Raw genomic sequence first — 24,089 nt, forward strand, 5'->3', positions numbered from 1 at the left:
TTTGCATGTACGTAGGAACGGAGCAAGACCCATGCTGGGCGGCAGGCAGTACGGTGGCCCAGTAGGGACACCACACCAATCCTGCGTTTTTGCTCCTTGCAACTTGCATAGAATCACCGAAGGAGGGCTAGGGCCCACCCCCAACAGCTCCCTCTCTGGGAGACACACCTCGCTTTGCGCCTCTGGATGCCAGCTCAGATGCCCTGGCCCACCCAGCTCGGGGGGGGGGGAGCCTGGCTGCTGTTCGGCAGCTACCAATGCAAGGATGTCACGCTCAGGCCAGCAGGCGGCTGTACTCGGAGAGAGCAGAGGATTTCTTCACACCATCCCAGATGCGAGCTGCATAGTGGAACCTGCCCGGGAGAGGGAAAGTAACATGGCAGTCAGCTTCAGCCCAAAGGCAAACAGAGTTATCTGCTCTGTTCCACAATAGCATCACAATACCCATAATGTTATGGCAAGTTAATCTGTATACGTATATTATTTATTTCTACTTTCAACTGGCAGTTACAGATATATATATATATACACACATACACATGTGTTTGTGTTAATTTTTTTGGAAGCAAGTAACAAGGGAGAATGAGCACACTAGAAAGATACAAGACCCCCAGAAAACCGAGGCATGCAAAAAGAAAGAAAGAAAGAAAGAAAGAAAGAAAGAAAGAAAGAAAGAAAGAAAGAAAGAAAGAAAGAAAGAAAGACAGGGTAGAGAACCCATGCCCGACGCAGACAAAACTCAGGTTTGCACGTTTTTGTCAGCCACATCCTGTTTCTAAATTTATGTGCGCAGGAGAGCTAGAAACTTGCTTTAATATACAAAATGTGCTTCTTCAAAGGCAGATTTTACAGTTGAAATCTGATTCTGCACTTATGCAGTGGGCCTGCATGCAGAGGAAATTGTGCAGCTCTTTCTCTGGCATACCAGAACAGGAGAAGGGCAGGCCTGTTCACTCCTACATAAATAAGGGTGACTCACAACGCTACCCAACTGCCTTCGGTGGCTCACAACACTACCCAACTGCCTGCAACTCCGTTTACTGGGGCAAATGAACCTCTTGCACCTCCTGAGGGTGATCTATATAGTGCACAACAGACTGAGAGCATGCCCACTCGCAGGAGCGAAACGGCGAAACTCACAATGCGTTTATAGTAGAGGCATTCCTGACTCTCACCCCTAGGTATAAAATCCTCTTAAATCACATGAAAAGGTTAAGATGGAGCCACTTCAAAGGATGAGGCACATCTTATACACAGCAATTTTTGCTCTGTTCTGAGTGGAAGTCTTCAGAATAACATACTTTTAGACATCACGAAATGTCTAGTATGTATCTCAGCATTGCCAGCAGTGCCGGATTTACGTGCAGTGGTACCTCGGCTTACAGACGCTTCAGGTTACAGACGCTTCAGGCTACAGACTCCGCTAACCCAGAAATAGTACCTCGGGTTAAGAACTTTGCTTCAGGATGAGAACAGAAATCGTGCGGCGGCGGCACGGCAGCAGCGGGAGGGCTCATTAGCTAAAGTGGTACCTCAGGTTAAGAACAGTTTCAGGTTAAGAACGGACCTCCAGAACGAATTAAGTTCTTAACCTGAGGTACCACTGTATAAGCTAAACAAGGTATAGCTTATGGCCCCACTCCCTTGGGGGCCCCAAAAAAAATTAAAGGGAAAAAAACCTGGATGTACTTTGATAAAATACATATTTTGGTATGTGCAAATGGCTTTAGATACCTATTAGGTCCATAAATTACCATATAGCATATATTCAACACAAAAACAGCAACAATTTGTTGTTGACAAAGGACAGCTGGACATATAAAGGGCCCCATTACCTTCAGTAGCTTAGAGCCTCATCAAACCTAAATCTGGCCCTGATTGCCAGTTAAAGAGTCTGATGCACAGGTTGCTATCTCTGTGAAATCGAACTGTTCTGGCTAATTGGGAGCAATTAGCAATTTACAACATGTTTAAGTTTATGGCTTTGTTAGAAGTGTGGTTTGTTTCGAGCTTTTATAGCTTTACAATAAGCTTAAGGTTTTGTGGTTTCGTGATGGGTTTGTTTTAAGAAAGAAAATACTGTTTTAAGATAAGGGAATGGGGACCAGAAGGCTGGTAATGCGATTCTGGTCTGTATCACCTGTCTTGGTGCAGACATCAAAGACATGCAAAATATGCCTTCCTCCCCTATGGAATAGACTCAGCTGGGCGACCTTGAGGCGAGGGAAGTTATTAACAGGACGCTCAGCTCTGGGGTCTGAGCCATTGTCTGAAAGCAGCCATGGCAGGGTGGTGCAAAAGGCACCATATTCGCCACGCTTCCTGGAAGGCAGGCACCTGCCAGCACATGAAAGGATGACACATAACTCACTAAACTCAAAAGGTAGCCTAGCTACTAATATGAAGATTTATTGTGACATGAGCTTTTGAAAGCAGAAGCATACTTTGCCAGGTGTGGGAAGCTGGAACGTTATTTAATTACATAAAATGATTAGCATGGAGAGCGACTTGCCTGACGAGAACGGAGGCTGATCAGATGCTCAATGGGCCTTGCAACCCCCCAAGTTAAGCCCCCTCTTAAGTTATTCTCCTATGCTACTTCAACCACCAAAATCACACACACACACACTTTCTTTCTCTCTCTCACCAGTTCTTTTCTGTCAGGATGGTGTGGGAGAGCTGAGGCCGGGACATAGACATAATCTGGCTCCGAAGCTTGGCAATCAAAGACTGGAAACTGGGGTGCCCCTTGTACCCAGGCAGGAGGGAGAAGAGGGGGCCGCTCCCAGGGGCTGCAAAGGAAAGGAAGACAGGCGGGTTACTCCATCTGTTGGCGCATCTGGAGCTTTCACCAGAATGCAAACAGCCCTTTTCCAAAAGGGATTGTTATAAGAGGGGCGGAACTATCACCCTCTTTGGAGGCTTTCAGTGGATGAAACTACACTGGCACAAGTTGGATGGATGAACACCTTCACCCAATCCAGCCCACCCAGCCCAGCACACTGGGGATGCAGATTGCAGTGTTACATGGAGCAGCGGGGAGTAATTCAGTGGATGGATTTTGCTTTGTGCTCCACGGTTGCTGCAGTTCATCATATCAGGGCAGAACTATATGCAATCCATGTGGAAACCTAAATCACTAATGCAACTTAATTCTGCTATTTTGGCTAAACAGGGTAGGCAGGAAAAAAATGTGCTCTTAAAGCCTTCCCTTCCTGCAGTTTTCCCACCCCAACTGTTCTTCTAGTAAAAGCCTATATTTTACCCAGAGTAAAGGTAAAGATAAGGACCCCTGACAGTTAAGTCCAGCCGCGAACGACTCTGGGATTGCAGTGCTCAAATCGCTTTACTGGCCGAGGGAGCTAACGTTTGTCCGCAGTTTTTCTGGGTCATGTGGCCAGCATGACTAAACCGCTTCTGGAGAAACCAGATCAGCGCACAGAAACGCCGTTTACCTTCCAGCTGGTGCGGTACCTATTTATCTACTTGCACTTTGACGTGCTTTCAAACTGCTAGGTTGGCAGAAGCTGGGACAGAGCAACACGAGCTCACCCCGTCGCGGGGATTCAAACCACAGACCTTCCGATTGGCAAGCCCTAGGCTCTGTGGTTTAGACGACAGTGCCACCCACGTTTCAAGTTACCTAGAGTAGACCCACTGAAATTAATGGACCTAACATAGTCATGATCCATTGCAATGGGTTTACTCTGAGTAAAAGTGGAATACCACCGCATATCGGTAAGCTCTTTTTTCGAGAGAAGTAACTTGGCAGATCGCTGGAAGGGAAGGATTCTGAGCACACGAAAGGGCTAAGCCTGTTGCCAACCCCTCCCCATCTTCCAACCAGGAGCCACCTGCAGCTAATTCGTATGAAAAAGAAAGGGGTAGGCAGGTGACTGGATTTCCAGGGCTGATGTAGGACCATTGCTGTGCATTGCTTCTCTTTTTCAGTTTTGATTTAGTATTTGTATCCACCTTTTTAAACAACAATGCTGTGCTTGAAGTGGCTTGCAGTAGCAATATAAAAAAAACGCCAGCAATTGCAATCACTGTAATCATATCTAAAGCATGGCAGCATATAAATAAAGCAGAAAACAAGTTCAGCAAGCAATGCCATTCAATACCAACTCATAATGAATCAAAATTCCAGAAATGGCTGCTGAGCACCAGCCCTGCTCCAGGCGACATGCTGTCTTGCTTGAGTCTCTCAGCACGCATCCCTTACCTGCTCACATGGCGGGTTAAATATTAAATGTGGATTCAATTATGCTGGGGACCAGTTTGAAGAGGAAACTGCCCAGAGAGAGAAGGCAGTGGGGGCTTCAGCCCTTCTACCTGTTTAAATATCAAGCAAAAGGGCTGGAGACACAACTCCAGCTACTCACCTGCCCTGGGCAGAGCATCATCCGAATCGCTGTCCATAAAAGGCAGTAGGAACAGGTTGACCTCTGAGTCCAGGTAACTTTGAGGAAGGCCAGGAAATATGTTGCATTCCAGCATGGAGAGGGTGCCTGGTGGAAAGAATGAGTGCGGTTAAGCAGACAACTGTCTTGATATACCCCGGAATACGGTTTTCTGGGTTTCAGGGGCTTAATAGGTGGCAGCCAGGAAGTCAGTGCTGCCTGCTGGCCCACTGGGTCAGCAACATGTTGTATTTGGGATGAGAAAGCCCAAGTCTCTACATTGCCTCCTTCGGCAGGCTTCATCTTCTAGTATTTTAAGCTCCACAATCTGGCCTTTTAAATATTGGAAAGAGGCACATTACCCTTATATTTCAGGTGAGAGTGCATCATAATCTTGTCAATAACCAGGTGCATCTGCTTCAGGTTCCGGGGGCAGAAGTTCTCTCTCTTGGCTTTGTTCTGGAGAAAAACTAGGCAGAGAGAGAGAGAGTGTGAGAAGATTTACAGGTGTCCTAAATGTGCCTGTCCCCATTGCTCAATCTAAACAAGAAGAGATAGGGCCCTCCCCACCCTAAGCCAGAACTCATCCAATTGTGGCGCTCATATGAAGGGGAGTTCTCTCTTCAGATTTCTGAATTGGCAGCTGTTAACCACTGTGGGAGTTATTTTGCCACATCTACCAGGACGCTGCACAAACACACAATCTAGGGTCCAGCTTGCAGCTTGGGGAAGCTCAGCTGTGTTTCAAGAGAAGAGCTGGGGAAACACCAACTAAGATGCCATCGGTGGCCTCTTTCTGCTTTGCCCCTTGTTTTCACCATCCCTTGGGTCTCTGCCTCCACCACCACCCACCCCACCATCCTTTGCTTTCCTTTTTTTTAAATTCATCTTTATTCATTTTTCACATAAGAAAAACATACAAAAATACAAAAAGCAAAGAAAGAAAAAACACAAAAAGAAAATAAAACAAAACAAAAACACAGCGAGAAAGAAAAAAGAAAAATTATCTAATAATCTTGTATCATCATCATAACATTTGGACTCCCCCGGTTCCCCCCCCCATTGGTTCCCCATTTCCAATTCCTTATAGAACAGTTTTCACATATTACCAATTACTTTCCAATTAATTAAAATTTCCTCTCTAATTATCTCCTTTCAATTTTATCTATTAACTCAATTTTTATATACATATATTCTAATTAATTCCCCAACTTAAATTTTTACCAGAAATGAAATTCCATTTTAATACTTCATTCTTCCCCCCCTTCCCCTGGACCCAGATTACCCAGAAATCCCAGCAAATTCCATATTTCATACCAGTGTCGGACTTTTCCAATCAATCCAGCCTGAAATCACATGATTAAACTTTTTAACCCACCCCCACCCTTACCGCAAGCTTCCAACAGTGTTTTATACGCCCAACATGTTGTTTCCCCATTTTTCTTGCTGCTTCCCAACACTTTGCTTTCCACCCCACTGCCCACTCCAGATCCCAGGGCCAGCTCCAGGTGTCATGAGGCCCCAGGAAAAAGGGCTCTCTGGTGGTCTCCCTCCCTTATTTGTGGGACATTGTCTGGTAGCAATCCAAGCAGCACCAAATGACTGGAGGCTGCTTAAATTCCCACGATGCCCTGAATTGGGGGGTCTGGTGGAAAATTAGAACTGCTGCTATGCCTGGCCACCAGCTGCTGCTCTTGTTGGGAGTACCCAGATATAATTTTATCTTTCTTTAGGGAGGCCCTTTGAGCAGGTGTCAGCTGTAGGCCATCGTAGGACCCTGCCAGATGCAATCACTCTTGGAGACAGAATACTGGGGTGAGGATGGGACAGGCCACTGATCCAGCCCAATAAAGACGTGCTTATGCTGTTTTGTACCAATGTGTGGGTAGTATTCTGTGCCCTCATCCGAGCCAGAGGAGCCGCTGGATTCGTGACTGGGAGACGGAGTGGAGGGTTTTACCATCTCAGCTGTCTGCAAGAACCTGCAACAAAAAGCCACCAGTGGTTGAAGACTAGGAATAATATTTTGCAATGAATATGTAAGATGACGCATTGTCTGAATAGACCTTGTCCCATCTCTAGTGGAGAATGGAAATACTGCAGGATCTTTCTGCTACTGGCCATTTTCAAAATTTTATTGTTGCAAGGGAAACCAAGTGATACCAATTCTGAGCACACAAATAGCTGGGGCAGCTTTAAAGATGGCAAAAGAAGCATGAAGGTGAAAGAGGCATTTTTCTTTTTCTTTCATCCAGAGATACTGGGCTAGCACCTACTGGTTGACATTAAGATGGCCAGTTAGTACCCACAGAAAAAGATATCCCTGTACTGTCTGAAATGGACCAAACCGAACCAGTCCATCACTATCAGACGTACACTCAGAACTTACAATACAAAACGAACATTTTTTCCTCTTGTCAAGACTGCTTCAAAACATATAGCACAAAATGCCAACTTTTCGGAAATACTGGGTGTTTCTCAAGGATTTTAAGTACCAACAAACAGGAGAATCACCAAAAGAAAAAAATCCATTCTCAAGACTGCAAATTTTTCTCAAGATCAGCCCTACAATTTAGCTTTCGAAATCTCTGGATTTTCAAATATACCCGTGCAACTTCAGAGCTTAGGAAACAAAATGAGGACTTCCAAGTGCATATCTGAAATCTATCAATTCCCTTAACTTACTGGTAACAGCATATATAAAGAACATGAGGTCCTATGTTTTGTCTAGTAATCTCCAGTTAAACGACACCCAAATCCAATGCCTAATGAAATCTTAGGGACTGAGTAAATTTCCCAGTACCCAGAGGGTCATATCTTCAGTGTCCTGTATAGCTGGCACCTCTCTGTAGCTCCCATGTGGAAAAGAAATTATGCTTTATTTGTATTGAATTATAGAAGTAGCAAAATCCACCACTTCTGGGAACAAGTTGCATGCTACCCAAATGTAGAATTCAGGTTCAGGTTTGAAGGGAAAGATTATGCCCGGCCCTCTTGCTTAGGCAGCAGGAAAACGAAGGGGCTTAACTGTGATGAGTAACAAGTAACTAAAGAGTTAACTGTGTACTGTAGCACCTGACCACTGAGGAAGATCATGTTACAGAATGTACCAGAAGTGTTTCTGTATGTTGCAGTTGGTTTCGTTTCTGCCTGGGAGACGGTCGCAAGATGTCTGCGCTCTCACCAGGTTGTTTGTTATTTTTCTCTCTAGAATAAACTTAAGTAGTTATTAGAACACCTTGGACTCTGTGTGTTCTTAAGAGGCTTTTTATCCAACGGCTATACAAGCTTTCGCTGTGTGAGAAGAAGAACTCTGCTGTGTGTGTGTGTTTTACTGCCAGCCCGGTTCTACGGAAGCAGAGAAGCGCAGAGGAAGCGCGCCGGGCGATAATCAGAGGCTCCTAATTGAGTCATAAACAACTCAACGGAGCCCTATACCCGTCACAGGTTATGGGTCATAGAACCTAATCAATCACCAAAGCAATAAAAGGTGATTGCAGCTGTAAAAGCCTTGGAGAAAGCCGGTGTAAAGAGCTAGCTGGGAGAAACCTGTTGTTTTGCAGTCGGCAATCAATAGATGCACTCGCTAGCAGGAAGACCCTGTACCAGAAGGCTGGGATCCGCAGTCTACCCGGAGGAGCAACGTGAGCTATTCTGAGTGAGTACACAGACACGGAGCCCGGGGGTGGACAAGATGGCGGAGCAGCTACAGGAGTCATTTGTCGTGCCGTTCCAGAGGTTGAATGGCGACAACTATGCAGAGTGGAGAGAAAGGGCCAGAATGTGGTTGCTAGGAAAGGATTTGTGGACTTGTGTGTTAAATCCTCCAACCCCTGTCGCTGATAATTCAGCAGCTGAAGCACAGAGGTTTGCAGCAGAAACCAGAAAAGACAATAAGGCTCTATGTGCCATTGCCATGAGCTGCGATGCTACACAACTGCCCTATGTGCAAAATGCTGAAAATGCCAAGGAAGCCTGGGACAGTTTGGAAAGGGTCCATCAGAGAAAAACAGCTGGAGCTAAGCTGCATGCTATGAGGCATCTCTTTGAGTTGAGACTGAGACCAGGGCAACCCATTAAGGAGCACATTGCCAATGTGATTGATGCATTCCATAAGCTGCAGCGGCATGAGCTTGTGTTCAAAGAGAAGGAAAAAGTTTATATTTTGCTGTCTAGTTTGGGAAACGCCTATGAACATTTGTGTTTAACATTTGAGTCAATGCCTGAATCTGAACTCACGATTGCTTACGTTTCTGGGCGTTTGGCGGATGAGGAACTGAGACGCCAGAAAGAATCGGCTGAGAAGGGGGGCCGTGGGCGCAGAGAAGCCAGTGGGGGTGCAGTAAAAAGCACTGAGGAATCCACTGTGAGTGCGTGCGCAACAAGGCTTTGCTATCGGTGCCAGCAGCCTGGGCACGTAGCGAGATTTTGCCCAGCTCCGGAAGCAGCCAAGGTCACTCAGCCAGGTGCCAGGCAACCCAGCGGACGTGGTCGTGGGACCAGCCAGCAGCGCCGAGGCAGAGGACGTGGGAAAACTCCAGATAAGCCTGTCAGCCGTCTTTCTGCTGCCTTAGCAACGGTTCGAAACAGAGGACAGGACAGTTTCGCTTTTATTATCGACTCAGGCAGCAGCCATCATCTTGTACCGCCTTCAGGACAGATCCTGAACTGCAGGCCACTTGAAGATGAAAAAAGCCTGCATCTTGCTGATGGCTCTTCTGGAACAATTAAAAGCAAGGGTGTTTTTTATATGCAATGCTTAGACACTAACCTTGATGTTTATGTTGTACCAGGCATGGAAAATGGTCTTTTAAGTGTGTCTTGCTTATTGCGTGAGGGCTTTGAAATAGGTTTTGCCAATGGTGTTTGCAAAATTGCCAGAGATGGGGCTGAGCTGGTAAGTGTTACTGTTGGGTCTGATGGTCTGTTTGTCCTAGATGGGAGGGGGCAAGCAGGTGGAAGTAACACTGGTGATGCTCAGGCTAAAAGTGCCAATACCCCAAAGGGCACAGAGGGCGCTATCCATAAGGATTGTATTCATGCTTGGCACAGAAGGTATTGTCACATGTCTTTTCCTTATGTGAAAAAAGCCCCTGATTTTGTCAAAGGTTGCAGGTTCAAGCCATGTCAAAAACACCTGCAGTGCCGCGCATGTGCGAAAGCGAAGACGAAGAGATGCTCTTATCCTAGGTCTGAGAGGAAGAGCACAAAGCCGTTTCAGTTGGTGCACTTGGATATTTCTGGGCCTATGTCAACGTTAAGTTTAGGTGGTTCAAAATATGTTTTGTGTCTTTTGGATGATTTCAGCCATTTTTCCTGGGTCATAACACTGAAAAAGAAGGGGGAGGCTGCCAGAGTGATACAGGAGTGGGTAGCCGAGATAGAACTACAGTTCTCCGTCACTGTCCAGTGTTTTCAGAGTGACAGGGCGGGAGAGTTTTTGAGTGCAGAACTACAAGGGTTTTTCCGCAGCAAGGGAATTAGGCACAGAAAAACCGCTCCTTTTAGTCCACAGGAGAATGGTTTAGCTGAAAGGAAATTTAGAACGCTGTCTGAACTGGTAGAGGCAACGTTGTTTGATGCAGGACTACCCCAGAAGTTTTGGGGGGAATGCTATAAATTTGTGAATTACTGTTCAAACCGCGCTTTTAATTCAGTTGTGGACAACACACCCTACTACATGTTGTATGGCAAAGTTCCGAAGGTGCACTATTTCAGAACTTTTGGGTGTGAGGCTTGGGTTCTAATTCCAAAGCAGAAGCGCAGAAAGGGAGGATCAAGATCCAGAAAAATGATCTTCTGTGGTTACGAACCAAACTCAAAGGCTTGGAGGTTTGTACCAGCAGAGGGGGACCAAACCCGGGTTCACATTAGCAGGAGTGCTACGTTCTGTGAACAAGAGGGCTGGAGACGCATTCATGCTAACCCCGAAGTTCTTCTTGACTGGTCTTCAGGTTTTGACCAGGAAGAGGAAACTCAGGTAGCTGATGCTGGAGTTCCAGGTGCTGCAGGACCAGATCCAGGTCAGGTAGCTGGTCCAAGTGGTGTAGCTCCTAGGGAAGTGAAGCAAGTAGTCAGAAGCGCACCGACTTCACCCCAGGTCAAGCCTGGGAAGTACAGCAAACGTGGTAGGTCACCCACTTCACCCAAAGCAAGCCCAGAGGGGGCTGCAAAGCGTAGTAGGTCTCTTGACAGTGCTGCTAGTCCGAGAGAGCCACAGTCAGAGACAAGCAGTTCGGATTTAGAGGGGGAAGATGTGGGACCAAGGCGTTCAAAACGCACCACGAAAGGTAAACCACCTGAAAGGTTTTCAGCTGTCAGTGTATGGGCGAACCTAGCAGTGTGTGAGCCTGAAAGCTTTGAAGAGGTGCAACAGTTGTCAGTGGAGGAAGCTAGTAAGTGGAAAGTTGCAATGGAGAAAGAGTTGAAATCCATGCAATCTCTTGGTGTGTATAGCCTAACACAGTTGCCAGAAGGTAAGAAAGCAGTCAGTTGTAGGTGGGTCTACAGGCTGAAACCCACAGTGACTGGAGAGCCTCAGTACAAGGCTAGATTAGTGGCTAGAGGTTTTACTCAGAAGAAAGGAATCCACTACACAGATGTCTTTAGTCCGACTTCGAGAGCGGAATCTTTCAGGATGCTTTTAGCGACTGCAGCGCAGAGAGGCCTAGTGGTCAACCACTTTGATGTGGACACCGCTTATTTGAACTCTGACCTCCAGGAGGAGTTGTACATGTTGCCTCCTCCAGGGTTTGAGAGTGACGTGCCAGGTCAGGTGTGGAAGCTGCACAAGTCGATCTACGGTCTGAAGCAATCCGCTAAAAATTGGAATTCATGTCTTGATTCTGTTTTGAAGAGCCTAGGTTTCAGGAAGAGTCTAGCTGACAGTTGTCTGTATCTCAGAGGTGAAGGAGAACAGCAGGAACTGTTGCTTGTCTATGTTGATGACTTGATCTGCTTAGCAAAGAGCCAGATGCAAGTGCAGAAGTTTGCAAAAGAGCTAGGCAAGAGGTTCAAACTCAAGAATCTAGGTGCAGTGAATGTTTATCTAGGTGTGCAGATAGACAGAACTGAGGATGGAAGTTTCTTGCTCAGTCAGAAAGGCAAGATTGAACATTTGCTTGAGAAGTTCAGAATGTCTGATTGTAAAGGGGTCAGAACACCCATGGAGACAAACTTTGTGAAAGAGTCACAAGTGAAGGACAAAGTAGCGTTTGAGAGTCCTGAAGTGTTTCAGTCAGCGCTAGGGAGTCTGTTGTATTTGTCACAATGGAGCAGACCAGATATTGCTTTTGCAGTCAATTTGCTCAGTAGAGAAGCATCGAAACCTAGCGTGCATGCTTGGAATGGCATTAAGAGAGTGCTTAGGTATTTGCAGGAGACCAAAGAGTATTGTTTGGAGATGTCAGCGCAAGGTGAGCCACAACTCACTTGTTTTGCAGATGCTGATTGGGCCAATCAGGAGGACAGGAAGTCAGTGACTGGTTTGGTAGTCAAGTTTGGAAATGCCCTGATTGGTTGGCGGTCGCGCAGGCAAAGCCTAATAGCAATGTCTTGCACGGAAGCCGAATTCTGTGCGTTGTCTGCGACATGCACTGAATTGGAGTACTACAGATGTTTGGTCCAGGAAATCTGGGGTGATTGTAGCCAGCCCATCACTGTTTGGGGCGACAATCAACCATCTTTGAGACTGGCGGAGTCTGGACAGTTCAAAGCCAGAACCAAACACTTAGATATCCGCTTCCGAAACGTATGTCAGAGCATACAGGTAGGCTTGGTGAAGTTGAGGTATTGTCCAAGTCAAGAGAACCTAGCAGATGGGTTCACAAAACCCTTGAGTTTCCAACGGCATGGGGAATTCTGTGAAGGGTTGGTTTTGGGGTAAGTTTGGATACCCGCTATCCCCAGTGTTCAGGTGAGAGGGGGTGTGATGAGTAACAAGTAACTAAAGAGTTAACTGTGTACTGTAGCACCTGACCACTGAGGAAGATCATGTTACAGAATGTACCAGAAGTGTTTCTGTATGTTGCAGTTGGTTTCGTTTCTGCCTGGGAGACGGTCGCAAGATGTCTGCGCTCTCACCAGGTTGTTTGTTATTTTTCTCTCTAGAATAAACTTAAGTAGTTATTAGAACACCTTGGACTCTGTGTGTTCTTAAGAGGCTTTTTATCCAACGGCTATACAAGCTTTCGCTGTGTGAGAAAAAGAACTCTGCTGTGTGTGTGTGTTTTACTGCCAGCCCGGTTCTACGGAAGCAGAGAAGCGCAGAGGAAGCGCGCCGGGCGATAATCAGAGGCTCCTAATTGAGTCATAAACAACTCAACGGAGCCCTATACCCGTCACATTAACTTCTGACCCTGAGGCACTAGGGCAGGCTTCCTCAAACATGGCCCTCCATGTGTTTTTGGCCTACAACTCCCATGATCCCTAGCTAGCAGGACCAGTAGTCAGGGATGATGGGAATTGTAGTCTCAAAACATCTGGAGGGCAGAGTTTGAGGAAGCCTGGTCTAGGGCCTTTGGTTTGACTCTTTTGTTTCCTACAGCTGTGTGACCAAATGTCTCACCTGTACAGGCTCAGATCAGTAAACCAGTCTTGTACCACGATGACCACATGACAGACAGTGAAGAGGAAAGCAGCAATCTGGAGGGACTGGAAGGAAAGCAGGTGTGAGTAGGAGACGGGTCAGGGCTTGGGACCTCAGGGTACAAGGTATTCAAAATCAGATGCACTTTTGGTGGGAAACACCCTTTGGCATTATATGGGGTCAGATGAGTTTATTGAAGGGACAAGGCCAGTGAAAAAAAGAGTTGAGGGCGAGTTATATTCTAAGGATTACAGAAGATAACAGAACTGAGCCAGGAAGCTGGCTTGAAAAGGGCAGGAATTCCCCGTTTCTCCAGCTTTGTTTTCACTTATGCCTTTGCATTATTGTGAGGACAAATGGGACAGGGAGCCACCTGCCTCTATAGGGAGGTTCACCCCCATCATCTGCCAGAGGTGAAGACTCTGCAGCTTATTCCCTACATCCACATCCGCCACCATTACCCGACACATACAAATGGTCCCTACCTGCATCTCAACGTAAGTATGAGGCAGATTATACTCCGGAGGCAGCTTGCGGTCATTGTTGATCAAGTGATCTAGAATGGAGGGACTGAGAATGGGCTACAGAGAAGGAGAGAGAAAGGAAAAAGCCTTTGGAGGGCTTGTTCACCCTGATTTTTAACCTAAGGCTACCCTGTTGTCAGTCCTCATTTCTTAGCTAAAGCTAGTCCTTTCCTAGGCCACTGGGTTTTCCTACTGAACGATGCTACCACGTTCTCAACAACTCATGGATGAAACATTATATCCTGTGAATTGAGAACGTGACCAATGTATATTCTTATTTGTTTTGTCTTTCTTCACTCACCTAGATGCTCAACAAATTTGGTACTCACATAGCTCCAACCTCTCCTTTCTTGAACGCCATCTAACAAACCCAGTGGATCACTTTCTGCTCTCAAGACTGGACTAGCTGCTCTGTCCTGCTCTCCCACACTCTGGGAACAGATTTCGTGTGGAAGAGAAGCGTTATAAACTGCCTTAAAGATCAGCTGCCTTGATCAAATAAGCTTCAATCTCACAACAAAAACAAATAGATATTTCACCAATGGTGTTTGTGGCAAGGCAGTGGAGGCCTGGCATTTAAACCCATCCAGGGTCTACTGGAAGCTGCATGGAGAATCCTCCAAAAAAAGTCGGAAGCAATTGCAGAAAGATAACCAAAGTAGAGACCTGAGTGTCAAGGAAGATGATACGCTCCTGAGTGATGAAGAAGTCGATACCACTGGTCTGGTTGCCCCCACGCTCCTTGATCTCCTGGCTCTGAGTACGGAACACATAGGTCCTGGAAGAGAGGAGAACGGATTGGCAGGAAAGAGCAGAGTTTATAAATCTATTTTGAATTGCGCTTGTGGCAGTGAAGACTGATCACTGACTGGCTCAGCTAGTGCGAAGGCATGCAATGTTCAATCATTCCTAGTGCTTAAAGAAAAAAAGATGAGAAAACGTCTGCAGCCACACATGTCAGTGTGAGGGAAAGAAAAGCTGTCAGTTTAGCAGGGATTATAATCTTACTTCGGGACACGGGTGGTGCTGTGGTCTAAACCACAGAGCCTAGCTAGGGCTTGCCGATCAGGTCGACTGTTCGAATCCCCATGACGGGGTTAGCTCCCATTGCTCGGTCTCTGCTTCTGCCAACCTAGCAGTTTGAAAGCACGTAAAAGTGCAAGTAGTTAAATAGGTACCGCTCCAGTGGACAGGTAAATGGCGTTTCTGCGCACTGCTCTGGTTCACCAGAAGCTGCTTAGTCATGCTGGCCACATGATCTGTCTGTGGAAAAACGTTGGCTCCCTCGGCCTATAGAGTGAGATGAGCGCCACAACCCGTCGTCCGCGACTGGACCTAATGGTCAGGGGTCCCTTTACCTTTACCATACTTAGTTACTGGGGACAGAAACAGATTCATGAGGCTGTGTTTTAACTGTTTTTACTGTCATGACTGTATATCACGTTGAGATGATTGTGTAGAAGACAATAAACTGATGACGATGGCAACAAGGCAAGCTTAGGGCTGGAAAGAGATTCTGGGATGTAGAGAATCTAAGGGGCAGAAATCTCAGAGGCAAAGTGGTTGAAGGAAAGATTCTAAGTACACAAATGAGAAACAGATGAAGGAGGCTTAAGGGCAGAGGAGATGGGGGGAACCATTAAGAGGAGGTGGAGGATGAATGTTACATATTGACTTGAACCAGTCAGTTATTTGGTTTAAGGCTTCTAGTACCGCTACATCAGCCTCAAGTAATGCCTCCAGCCAATCAAAATCACAAGGCAATAATCTTCAAAGCTTTATTTGCAGCACGCCCAAGATGCATTGCCCTGCATCTTCAGGCAACCCCACCCCCTAAACAGCTAAGAGGATCGCCCAACAGAGGAAGTCTCCCCAACTGCTTTCCTTATTCTATGGAATTCATTCTCTCAACTTCATCATCCAACCCTTTCCATTAAACAGCCTGATTCTGCAGTTGTAGTTACGGTTCCCCTGAGCCAAGCCCCCAAATTACCTTTGATCCTCTTCAGGCTGGTTGGCAGACAGCAGTGACATTACCATGGATTTTCCTGTGCCCTGCAGCCCCAGCACTCCAACCACCAGCACATCTGTTTGGTCCAGGAGATACTAATGTGGGACAGAGGGTGGAAAAAACACTTGTAAAATGTAACCAGCTAGGACAGAAATCACAGGAGTTTTAAAGAGCAGGGTGATCTAGGTATTGTTACCACCGTTTCTCACAGGGAAAGAACCCATCCCCAATGCAGGCATGCTTGATCACAGAACAAGTGCTGAGGAATTAGAAAGTGGGATTACCAGGGGAGCGCAGAAAAGCTGCAGGAAGAGGAAGGGGTGCAGATGAGAGATGACCAGTAGGAAACCCCTGGACTTTCACAGTACCTCAATGGCGCTGTCACACCAGTTCATCTGGTCGTCCACCAGCTTGATGCTGTGCTTCATCTTCTCCGGGGCTAACAGCTTGGCCTGGCCAACCACAGCTGGAATGGCAAGAGGGTCTGAGGTCAACAGGGGCCAGGTGATAAGTCCCACATAAAGGTTAAGTGCGTCATTATTTATTTAACTGATTAGTCGTTTAATGCAAACATTGAAAAAAAAGGTTGCCAAACAGCTTACAAAAAAAGTGAAAAAGGCCTAACGGAACAAAACAACGCATTCCAGTGAAGTCATTCCAATAAACCATAAACAAAATATGGGCAGTGATCATTAACAGCTTTCATAAGTCCCATTTGCTCCCCATTAAATATTGCAGCTCTTTCTAGGAACAGCAATGGCATTTCATAAGGCGAGTCCGACTTTCCCAAGTTCTGCTCTGCCCTACTTCTTGTTTGAACTTTCGCCAGACATTCCCACACAACTGCAAGTCATTCCCCACCCCCACAGTCACAGGGACTAGCACAGTGCTCCCCAAACTTTTTACACCTAGGCACCACCCCACCGCCACATTAAAAGTGAAGGCACAGCACATCCACCCAAGGGAGGATACATGCAATATTTCTCCATTGGCACCTAGAACAATGCGTGGGACTGCCCATTTAACAGCACTTCACAGAGGTCGGACCTCCCTTTGCCCGGTAAATACAGGGTCAGTACCAGGGACAGACATAACTGTGCACCCACAGTGCCTGCTGCCACCCTCCGAAGTTTCCCGATCCTGCAGCTCTTCCTCCTCCTATCACTGCTTGCTCAGTCGCCCCCTTTCGAGTACGCAAGCAACAACAAGTGGCAACTCCTCTGGGCAAATGGGCAACAGTGACTTGGTAGACAAGGGAACACCTTGCCCAGAGCCCCACCACCACCCTACAGCAAAGCAAATGGAATGGGCACCAAGTCAGAAATGGGGCAACTTTCTGAGCTGCTGGTGATTCCAGAGTGTCAGTCCATTTTTGTGTAAGGGCTTTATCCAGGCATCTTAACTCAGGACACAATCCTTTACACGCTTACCTGAGATTAACCCCCAATGAACTCAATAGGACTTAGTAGTTTTGAACAGATGTGGATAGGATTGCATTGTCGCCCTCTTGGGTTAATGCCAGTGCCTTTATTTTGGATGGCCACACAAAGTGCTGGATATATAGTGGTACCTTAGGTCTCTAACGCCTTGGTACTCAAATGCCAAAAACCCAGAAGTAAGTGTTCCGGTTTCCAAACGTTTTTTGGAAGCCGAACATCCAATGCAGCTGTTGGCTATTGTTCCCAGGGCAACCTGCACCAATCTGAAGCTGTACCTTGGTTTTCAAACGTTTTGGAAGTCAAACAGACTTCAGGAATGGATTAAGTTGGGCACTTTTGTTTTCACTATTTATTTTGCATTTTTGTTTTTGAGGCTTTTTTGGTTCATTTGTTTTTGTGACTGTGTGGAACCCAGTTCAGCTACTGACTGATTGATTGTGTGACTTCCCATCCAAACAATGGCTATCATCAGTGCAGGTAAGAAGAAAAAAAAATAATTTTAATTTTTATCTTCTACAATACTGTCTTATTTGTTTTATAGTACAGTACATTGATTGTTGCTTTCATTTTATGAATCAATGATCTCGTTAGATAGTAAAATTCATGTTAAATTGCTGTTTTAGGGGTTGTTTTTAAAAGTCTGGAATGGATTAATCTGTTTTGCATTACTTTCTATGGGAAAGTGCACTTCTGTTTTGGAACGCATTGGTTTTGGAACAGACTTCCAGAACGGATTAAGTTTGAGAACCACTGTATTCAGTTATGTTGGCCCAATTCACCAAAGCACACTTTATGAGGTCCGGTGACACACACGACTAGAAGCTTACACTGAGAAGTGAAAGCAGACATTCTTGAGATGCTTTGCATACCTGACTGGCAGGGGTGCTTCTTAGCACTCTGTCTCTCATGGGAGTTTCATTACAAATCAGGGCCTTGGACTAGTTAATTTTACAGTGGTACCTTGGATTACGAACTTAATCCATTCCAGAAGTCCGTTCTTAAACCAAAGCATTCTTAAACCAAGGCGCGCTTTCCCATAGCAGCGGGGGACTGAATTTACAAATGGAACACACTCAACAGGAAGCGCAACATGTTCTTCTTCCAGGGCAAAGTTCACAAACCAAAACGCCTACTTCCGGGTTTGCAGCGTTCTTAATCCAAGTTGTTCATAAACTAAGCTGTTCTTAAACCAAGGTACCACTGTAGTTGATGCAGTGTGTAGACAATGCATCAGGACCTAATACGGTACTTCCTCCATGTCCCTTCTCTCCTAATCACAGCTGGCCTCTGCAGCACCCAAAGTCTCTACATTGATTTTTTCCGGAACAGGCCAACAAGGCTACACCTCTGGAAGTTGCCATCTCTCGTGACTTACGGTCCATGACGCTGCTGGGTGCGGTTGAGCCCATGCCCCGATTCTGGATCTGGTAGACCGGCTGTGTGGGGCGCTGGCCCTCCTTCTCCACCTTGGCGACAGCAGCGGGGGGCTGAGCGGATGTCTCCGTTGCCCCCGCGGGACCTTTGCCTTCCTCCCGCGACTTCATCAGCACAATCGGCTTCTCTATGGCAGGGGTGGCGGCAGGCGCTGGAGCAGGAGTGGGGGTTGGGGTCCCCTTGGACTGTGAGGACACAGAGGCTGAGGACACAGAGGCCGAAATCCAACATCTCTCTCAGCCAGAAACGGGAGCACAGCCTCATTGGCTCAAACGCAACACTGCCTCCTTCCCACAGCTGGACACATGACTCCCCCCACCTCTGTGCTACCTAAAACAGCCAGGGTGGTAAAGAGGAGTCCCTTCTCTTGTGGGTGTCTATGCTCCAGATTCCTTGTTCCTCCACCTCACCCTATGTAACTTCCAAAAGGGAATTCACGCAGAGAAGATGAAATGAAATGAAGAGGGAATCTCTCTCTCTCTCTCTCCTCCGCCCCCAATCCCTTTTGAAACAGAGAGGTAAGGAAAGAAAGAATTAGCAGCTAAGAAGTCGATATAATATTCCTCTTGAGGAAGCGGATGAGAGTACATAATTTTATATGCACCCCACCTCTGCACAGTTCGCACCATGCTCAAGGCTACTGACAACATGGGGAAAATAAATAACTGCAACAAACAAAAGTAAACAACAAATAAAACATTAAGAAACACAAAACTAATTCCACATCACAAAATCTAAAATAAAGATACAAAAAACAACAGCAACAATGCCCCCCACCTACCCACCCACCGCCCTGTGATCTTCGGCTGAAGGGCAGTATACAAAATAAATAAATGAAAAATAAATAAATTATAAGCTCAACAATAGCCCTGCCCTAGCTGCTAACCTCTAAGCTTTCTATTTATTATATATCAACTGTCGATGACCGACAGCGTCAATAACTTCAGGTAAGCTTTGGATGGCAAGCCTGTTGCTCAGGAGCAAGCCAGAGCAGCCACAGGAGCTCTTACTGGCCTCCTTGGAGGGCAACCATGGGATTGAGCTGGGAACTAAGGCCTATCAGGCTACAGTGTGGTGGCACTATGTCTCCCAACCTACCCTTTCTGCAGGTGGCTTGGCCAGGATGATGGGTGTCTTCTGCATCACGGTTCCCACCGGCTCATCCACTGGGTCCTACAAGGAGTAGAACAGGGTCAACTTGGGGCCCCACATCGTTCCCTCACCTTATTCCCACCGCAGCCAAAGCGTGGAATTTACCCGCCGGTCTCGCTCACGATCCCAGGGGACGTAGTCACGATCCCGACCCGGCCCAGACAGGCTCTGGTGACCCAGCTCCTTGTCACGGTTCCAGCGGCGACGGCGCTCGTACAGCCCAGGCTGGCTGTGCCCCGACTCGGACATGTGGAAGCAGGACCTGGGAGGAGGAAAAACAAGTTAAGAAGCTGAATAAATAATAGTAATATCTGAGAAACAAACTTTAGTCTGAGTACATAAACAGCAACTGTCACCTGTTTCCACAAGGATGCTAAGAGACACTCAACCAGCAGGTTTTGGGGAAGGGTCAGAAAGATGCAACAAAGAGCAGAGGAATATAACAAAGGAAAAGGGCTCTGCCAAGGCCTCTCTTGCTATTTACATTGTGACGAGTCCTTTGCCTGGGGTCTCAGCTTGGGAGAACGTGGCTGTGTATGGAAGAAGGTGTCCTTTTCGAGATCAAGGGCTATACTGGGAAGCCTTTGAGGGTTGGATTTTACTATACCTACCGTACCTCTTGGGTTCCATGATCACTGCAGACGGTGACAGCAGTCACAAAATTAAAAGAAGCCTGCTTCTTGGGAGAAAAGCAATGACAAACCTAGACAACATCTTAAAAAGCAGAGACATCACCTTGCCGACAAAGGTCCGTATAGTTAAAGCTATGGTTTTCCCAGTAGTGATGTATGAAAGTGAGAGCTGGACCATAAAGAAGGCTGATCACCGAAGAATTGATGCTTTTGAATTATAGTGCTGGAGGAGACTCTTGAGAGTCCCATGGACTGCAAGAAGATCAAACCTCTCCATTCTGAAGGAAATCAATCCTGAGTACTCACTGGAAGGACAGATCCTGAAGCTGAGGTTCCAATACTTTGGCCACCTCATGAGAAGAGAAGACTCCCTGGAAAAGACCCTGATGTTGGGAAAGATTGAGGGCACAAGGAGAAGGGGACGACAGAGGACAAGATGGTTGGACGGTGTTCTTGAAGCTACCAACATGAGTCTGATCAAACTGCGGGAGGCAGTGGAAGACAGGAGTGCCTGGCGTGCTCTGGTCCATGGGGTCACGAAGAGTCGGACACGACTAAATGACTAAACAACAACCACCGTACCTGAACAACCCTCCACTGGGTTGTTTCTTGGTCACGCTTGGGTGTGACTGAATGTTGAGAAGCAGCATGTGCAAAGCCCACACACACATTGGTTATTAAGAATACTCCAAAAACCAACAGGGTGGAAATTGCTTTTTCTGCTGTAAACTATCGGCCATGAAAACCAGAAGAACAGAAGTACAACTTGGAATAGAATATTCTTCCATTGTCTCTGAAAATCCAGTCGACCGAGTTTCAACCACTGACCCATCCATCCCTTTCCCAAGGCATAATCCATAACTGTTGAGATACAGGAATTTAGGCCTCAGGCCCTGAAACCTGCTCCAAGGTGGGCTCACAGCTCAGCAATAGTATGCAGAGCACCCTCAGGTTCCACCAATGTCAGAGCTAACCAAACATGGAGGCAGGACTAGGAAAGACCCTACCTGAGGACTTAAGAACAACAGCTGCCACTCAGCGCTGAGCTGGATCATTTGCCTTCACTCACTGAGTGAGTTGCACACTGTTGTTGATTTTTAAAGGTGGTGTTTTGTTTTTTGTAAGGCTAGGACCTGAACCGATGAATTCGAGAAAGATGATTCTGACTAACAATCAGGAAGAAAAATAAAAAAATTCCTTCAGTAGCACCTTAAAGACCAACTAAGTTTTTTATTTTGGTATGAGCTTTCGTGTGCATGCACACTTCTTCAGATACACTTGAAACAGAAGTGTCAGACCCTTATATATATACAGAGGGTGGTGGGGGTGGGTGGGAATGGGAATGGGAATTTTTGATTTCAGAATTTTTCTTTGGTTTTCCAAACCACTGGAAGCTTTGCTGAAGATCGGTATATAAATGTTTGAAAATGTTCCTCAATCTTTAAAGAGCTGTGCTGTATACATTCCGGTAGGCGCAACATTTTCTCCTCTGTACCTATCAAAATTCCCTCTTCCATGCAACTATTAAAAATATAAGGGCCCTGCTCGCACTTTAAAGTGACTAGGTGCAAAGGAAGGGAGTGTTGAACCTACCACTGTGTTGCAGCTTGGGATCAAAAGTGTGACCTGGATCAGCAAATTACTTTAAGGTTACTGGCCTAGATTAAACACCCATCTGACTCAATGGCTGCATCCAGATAGCACAATAAAGCTAAGCCATAAGTAAGCATGGCTGGAATAAACCTAGCTTCCCTCCCAGGGATAGCCACAAAAAGATCCGGAGTTTTTGCTTCTAGTTTTGATTACGGTAACCAGTTTTGGCTTCAGCATTACGTCCAAACTATGTTTAATCCTTCCCAACCTGATGCCCTCCAGATGTTCTGGACTACAACTCCCATGAGCACTGGGTATGAAGACAGTTGCAGCCTAAAATATGTAGAGTAAGGTTACCAGATGTCCCAGTTTCCTGGGGACAGTCCCCGGATTTACAAATCAGTCCCCATACAAAATCCTATCATTCCTACTGAAGTTGGATCCACTGAAAAAAATCTGGTAACCTTAAGTAGAGGTCACTATGGTTTGCTGAAACTCAAGCTACCTCCCTAAGCCGCAGTGTGAAGTGACTTTGTTTCAAACACACCATCGCTGAGCTTAATGTGGACAACATGGCATGATGTGGATGATCAAAACATGAAGCATAAGCTTCCTTATGTCTACGCTGGGAGATAAACAAGGGTTATACCAGCCTGAGGGGAGGGGAGGCTTGTTATTGTCACAGTAAACCATGGTTGTTGTTGCTTTTTATTTTTGCAATGTCTGAACACAGCTAGTGTATGGCAGCTTTCCCAGATCTCGTTTCAAATGTGAGAAATCAACCCTGCGGTGCTCATTATAGCTGTGCATTAAGCACCTCAACAGGCAGCTGCAAAGAGCAAGATGGAGATGAGGAAGAGGAGCGGACCTGGAGGAAGAGGAACGGATTTAGTCCGCTTAAAGTTTCCATGCAAATAAAAGAAGCTTGTGGGGACAAAGAGCAAAGTAAACATGCCTTGCTTAAAAATAAATACGTAAATAAGAGTGGAAATGGAGCATGGGAGACACATGCAAATGATAATGCTTCTGAGCATGTGCAGAGTGTCTCACGACTTACTAATTTAACCACCTCCATTTACAGGGAAAGTTCCAGGTCTGAAGTCATAGCTTCTAGGCAAGGTCTAACCATAGGTTGTTGTTCTGGTGGGGAGTGGGGGGGGGGCAAGCAAAGGGACTATATTAATTGGCGGAAGGATCCACGCATATAATTCAGTTTTTAACATCACTAATACAGTACTGTATACAGCGGAGGGATATACTGTACTGTATATAGAGGAAAATAAGAGCCAGCAACCAGCGGATGGATACCGCAAACTCATTTTAACGTTCAACGAATGGATACTAGCGCAAAGCCCGAAACTACCCACTCTCCGTCCCAGAGAAATACCTGAGCGGCGGGGCGGTAAAAGCCAGCAGCCCCGCTTACGCAGGAAAGAGACCTTCCGAGCGTCCCTTGAGGCAGCCTTAGGCGGAGGAGGTAGCCTTAGGCGGCGATAACACCTCGTTGAATGCCGGTTAGAATGCGGTCCTGCGAATCAGCGCATCACGGAAGGTAGCAGGAGTGCGAACCTCGTCGGCCACCGTTGCTTGAACCAACGCGCATGCGCTGGGCGTCATTTCTCGCTCCGGGGACGGGTGAGCGCCGTTGGCTTTGGATTGACGCATGCTCAGTCTGCGGCAAGTGTGTGCATTGCAGCGCTGCTTTCGGAGCCTTTCGTTTGCCTAGGCAGCGTTGCCGAAGTAGTTTCATTTGTACGCATGCGTCGGAAGCCGACAGACCACTCGTAGTGGATCTCATTCCGGGGGCGGGGCGTGAAACCAGAGCGAGGCTAAAGGCCAGGCAGGGCGAACGGGGTAGGCGGGGCTTCCCATCTGGGAATGGTAGTGGCGTGTAATGGTTGGAGCAGAATAATAATGATAATGATGATGATTACAACACAAAACTTTCCCCCAGCTATTAACTAGAACTTGCCATGGGGGGAGTATTTTGGTGGTGTTAATAAATACTGTAAGATCATAAAAAGAAGTAGAAATGTGTAGCAAAAAAATAAAATAAAAACCCTGGCTGGCTAATTCAATACTGTACAGCATTCAGTGCAATAAGCTCGTTTACCCTGGAGTAGCGGGACCCACTGAGCTACAGGCTGCGTCTGGTCAATCATGTCTTCACTGAAAAAGCTTTTTTTCTTCCTGCATTTGCCTGAATCCCCGTTTAATTCAATCTAAGCTAAATCCAAATCAAATTGGAAATTCACAAAAGGCACACAAGCATCTCTTTGAGCCCCCCTTGGGGCGGGGGGTGTCACAATACTAC

At 46.5% G+C, this 24,089-nt stretch overlaps 1 protein-coding gene across 2 annotated transcripts; it reads right to left on the reverse strand.

Moving 5' to 3' along the window:
• Positions 1-28: 28 nt before the first annotated feature.
• On the reverse strand, positions 29-23,509 carry SMG9 (SMG9 nonsense mediated mRNA decay factor). Of its 2 annotated transcripts, XM_035120242.2 has the most exons (14): positions 23,163-23,509; positions 19,656-19,812; positions 19,497-19,571; positions 18,340-18,583; positions 15,894-15,991; positions 15,508-15,620; positions 14,181-14,292; positions 13,476-13,571; positions 12,970-13,055; positions 6,279-6,385; positions 4,766-4,873; positions 4,386-4,511; positions 2,648-2,792; positions 29-353 (listed from the first exon to the last, which is right to left on the reverse strand). In XM_035120242.2, exons 2-14 carry the CDS (start codon positions 19,797-19,799, stop codon positions 275-277), a joined length of 1,533 nt encoding a protein of 510 aa, XP_034976133.1. In that variant the 5' UTR covers positions 19,800-19,812; positions 23,163-23,509; the 3' UTR covers positions 29-274. The 2 variants fall into 2 exon arrangements, with proteins under 2 accessions (XP_034976133.1, XP_034976134.1); XM_035120243.2 differs by lacking the exon at positions 23,163-23,509 and having other exon boundaries at positions 18,340-18,600; positions 19,656-19,670.
• Positions 23,510-24,089: the final 580 nt, after the last annotated feature.

This window comes from Zootoca vivipara, chromosome 6, assembly GCF_963506605.1.
Source record: "Zootoca vivipara chromosome 6, rZooViv1.1, whole genome shotgun sequence".
NCBI lineage: Eukaryota > Metazoa > Chordata > Lepidosauria > Squamata > Lacertidae > Zootoca > Zootoca vivipara.

What these genes read in the sequence shown, in the direction of transcription:
- SMG9 (XM_035120242.2), bottom strand. Translation starts at nt 19,799, where the DNA reads ATGTCCGAGTCGGGGCACAGCCAGCCTGGGCTGTACGAGCGCCGTCGC. An exon ending in ATCGTGAGCGAGACCGGCGG is followed by an intron (nt 19,572 to 19,655) that starts GTAAATTCCACG and finishes TACTCCTTGTAG; the next exon opens with GACCCAGTGGATGAGCCGGT. An exon ending in GGTGTGACAGCGCCATTGAG is followed by an intron (nt 15,621 to 15,893) that starts GTACTGTGAAAG and finishes GTCCCACATTAG; the next exon opens with TATCTCCTGGACCAAACAGA.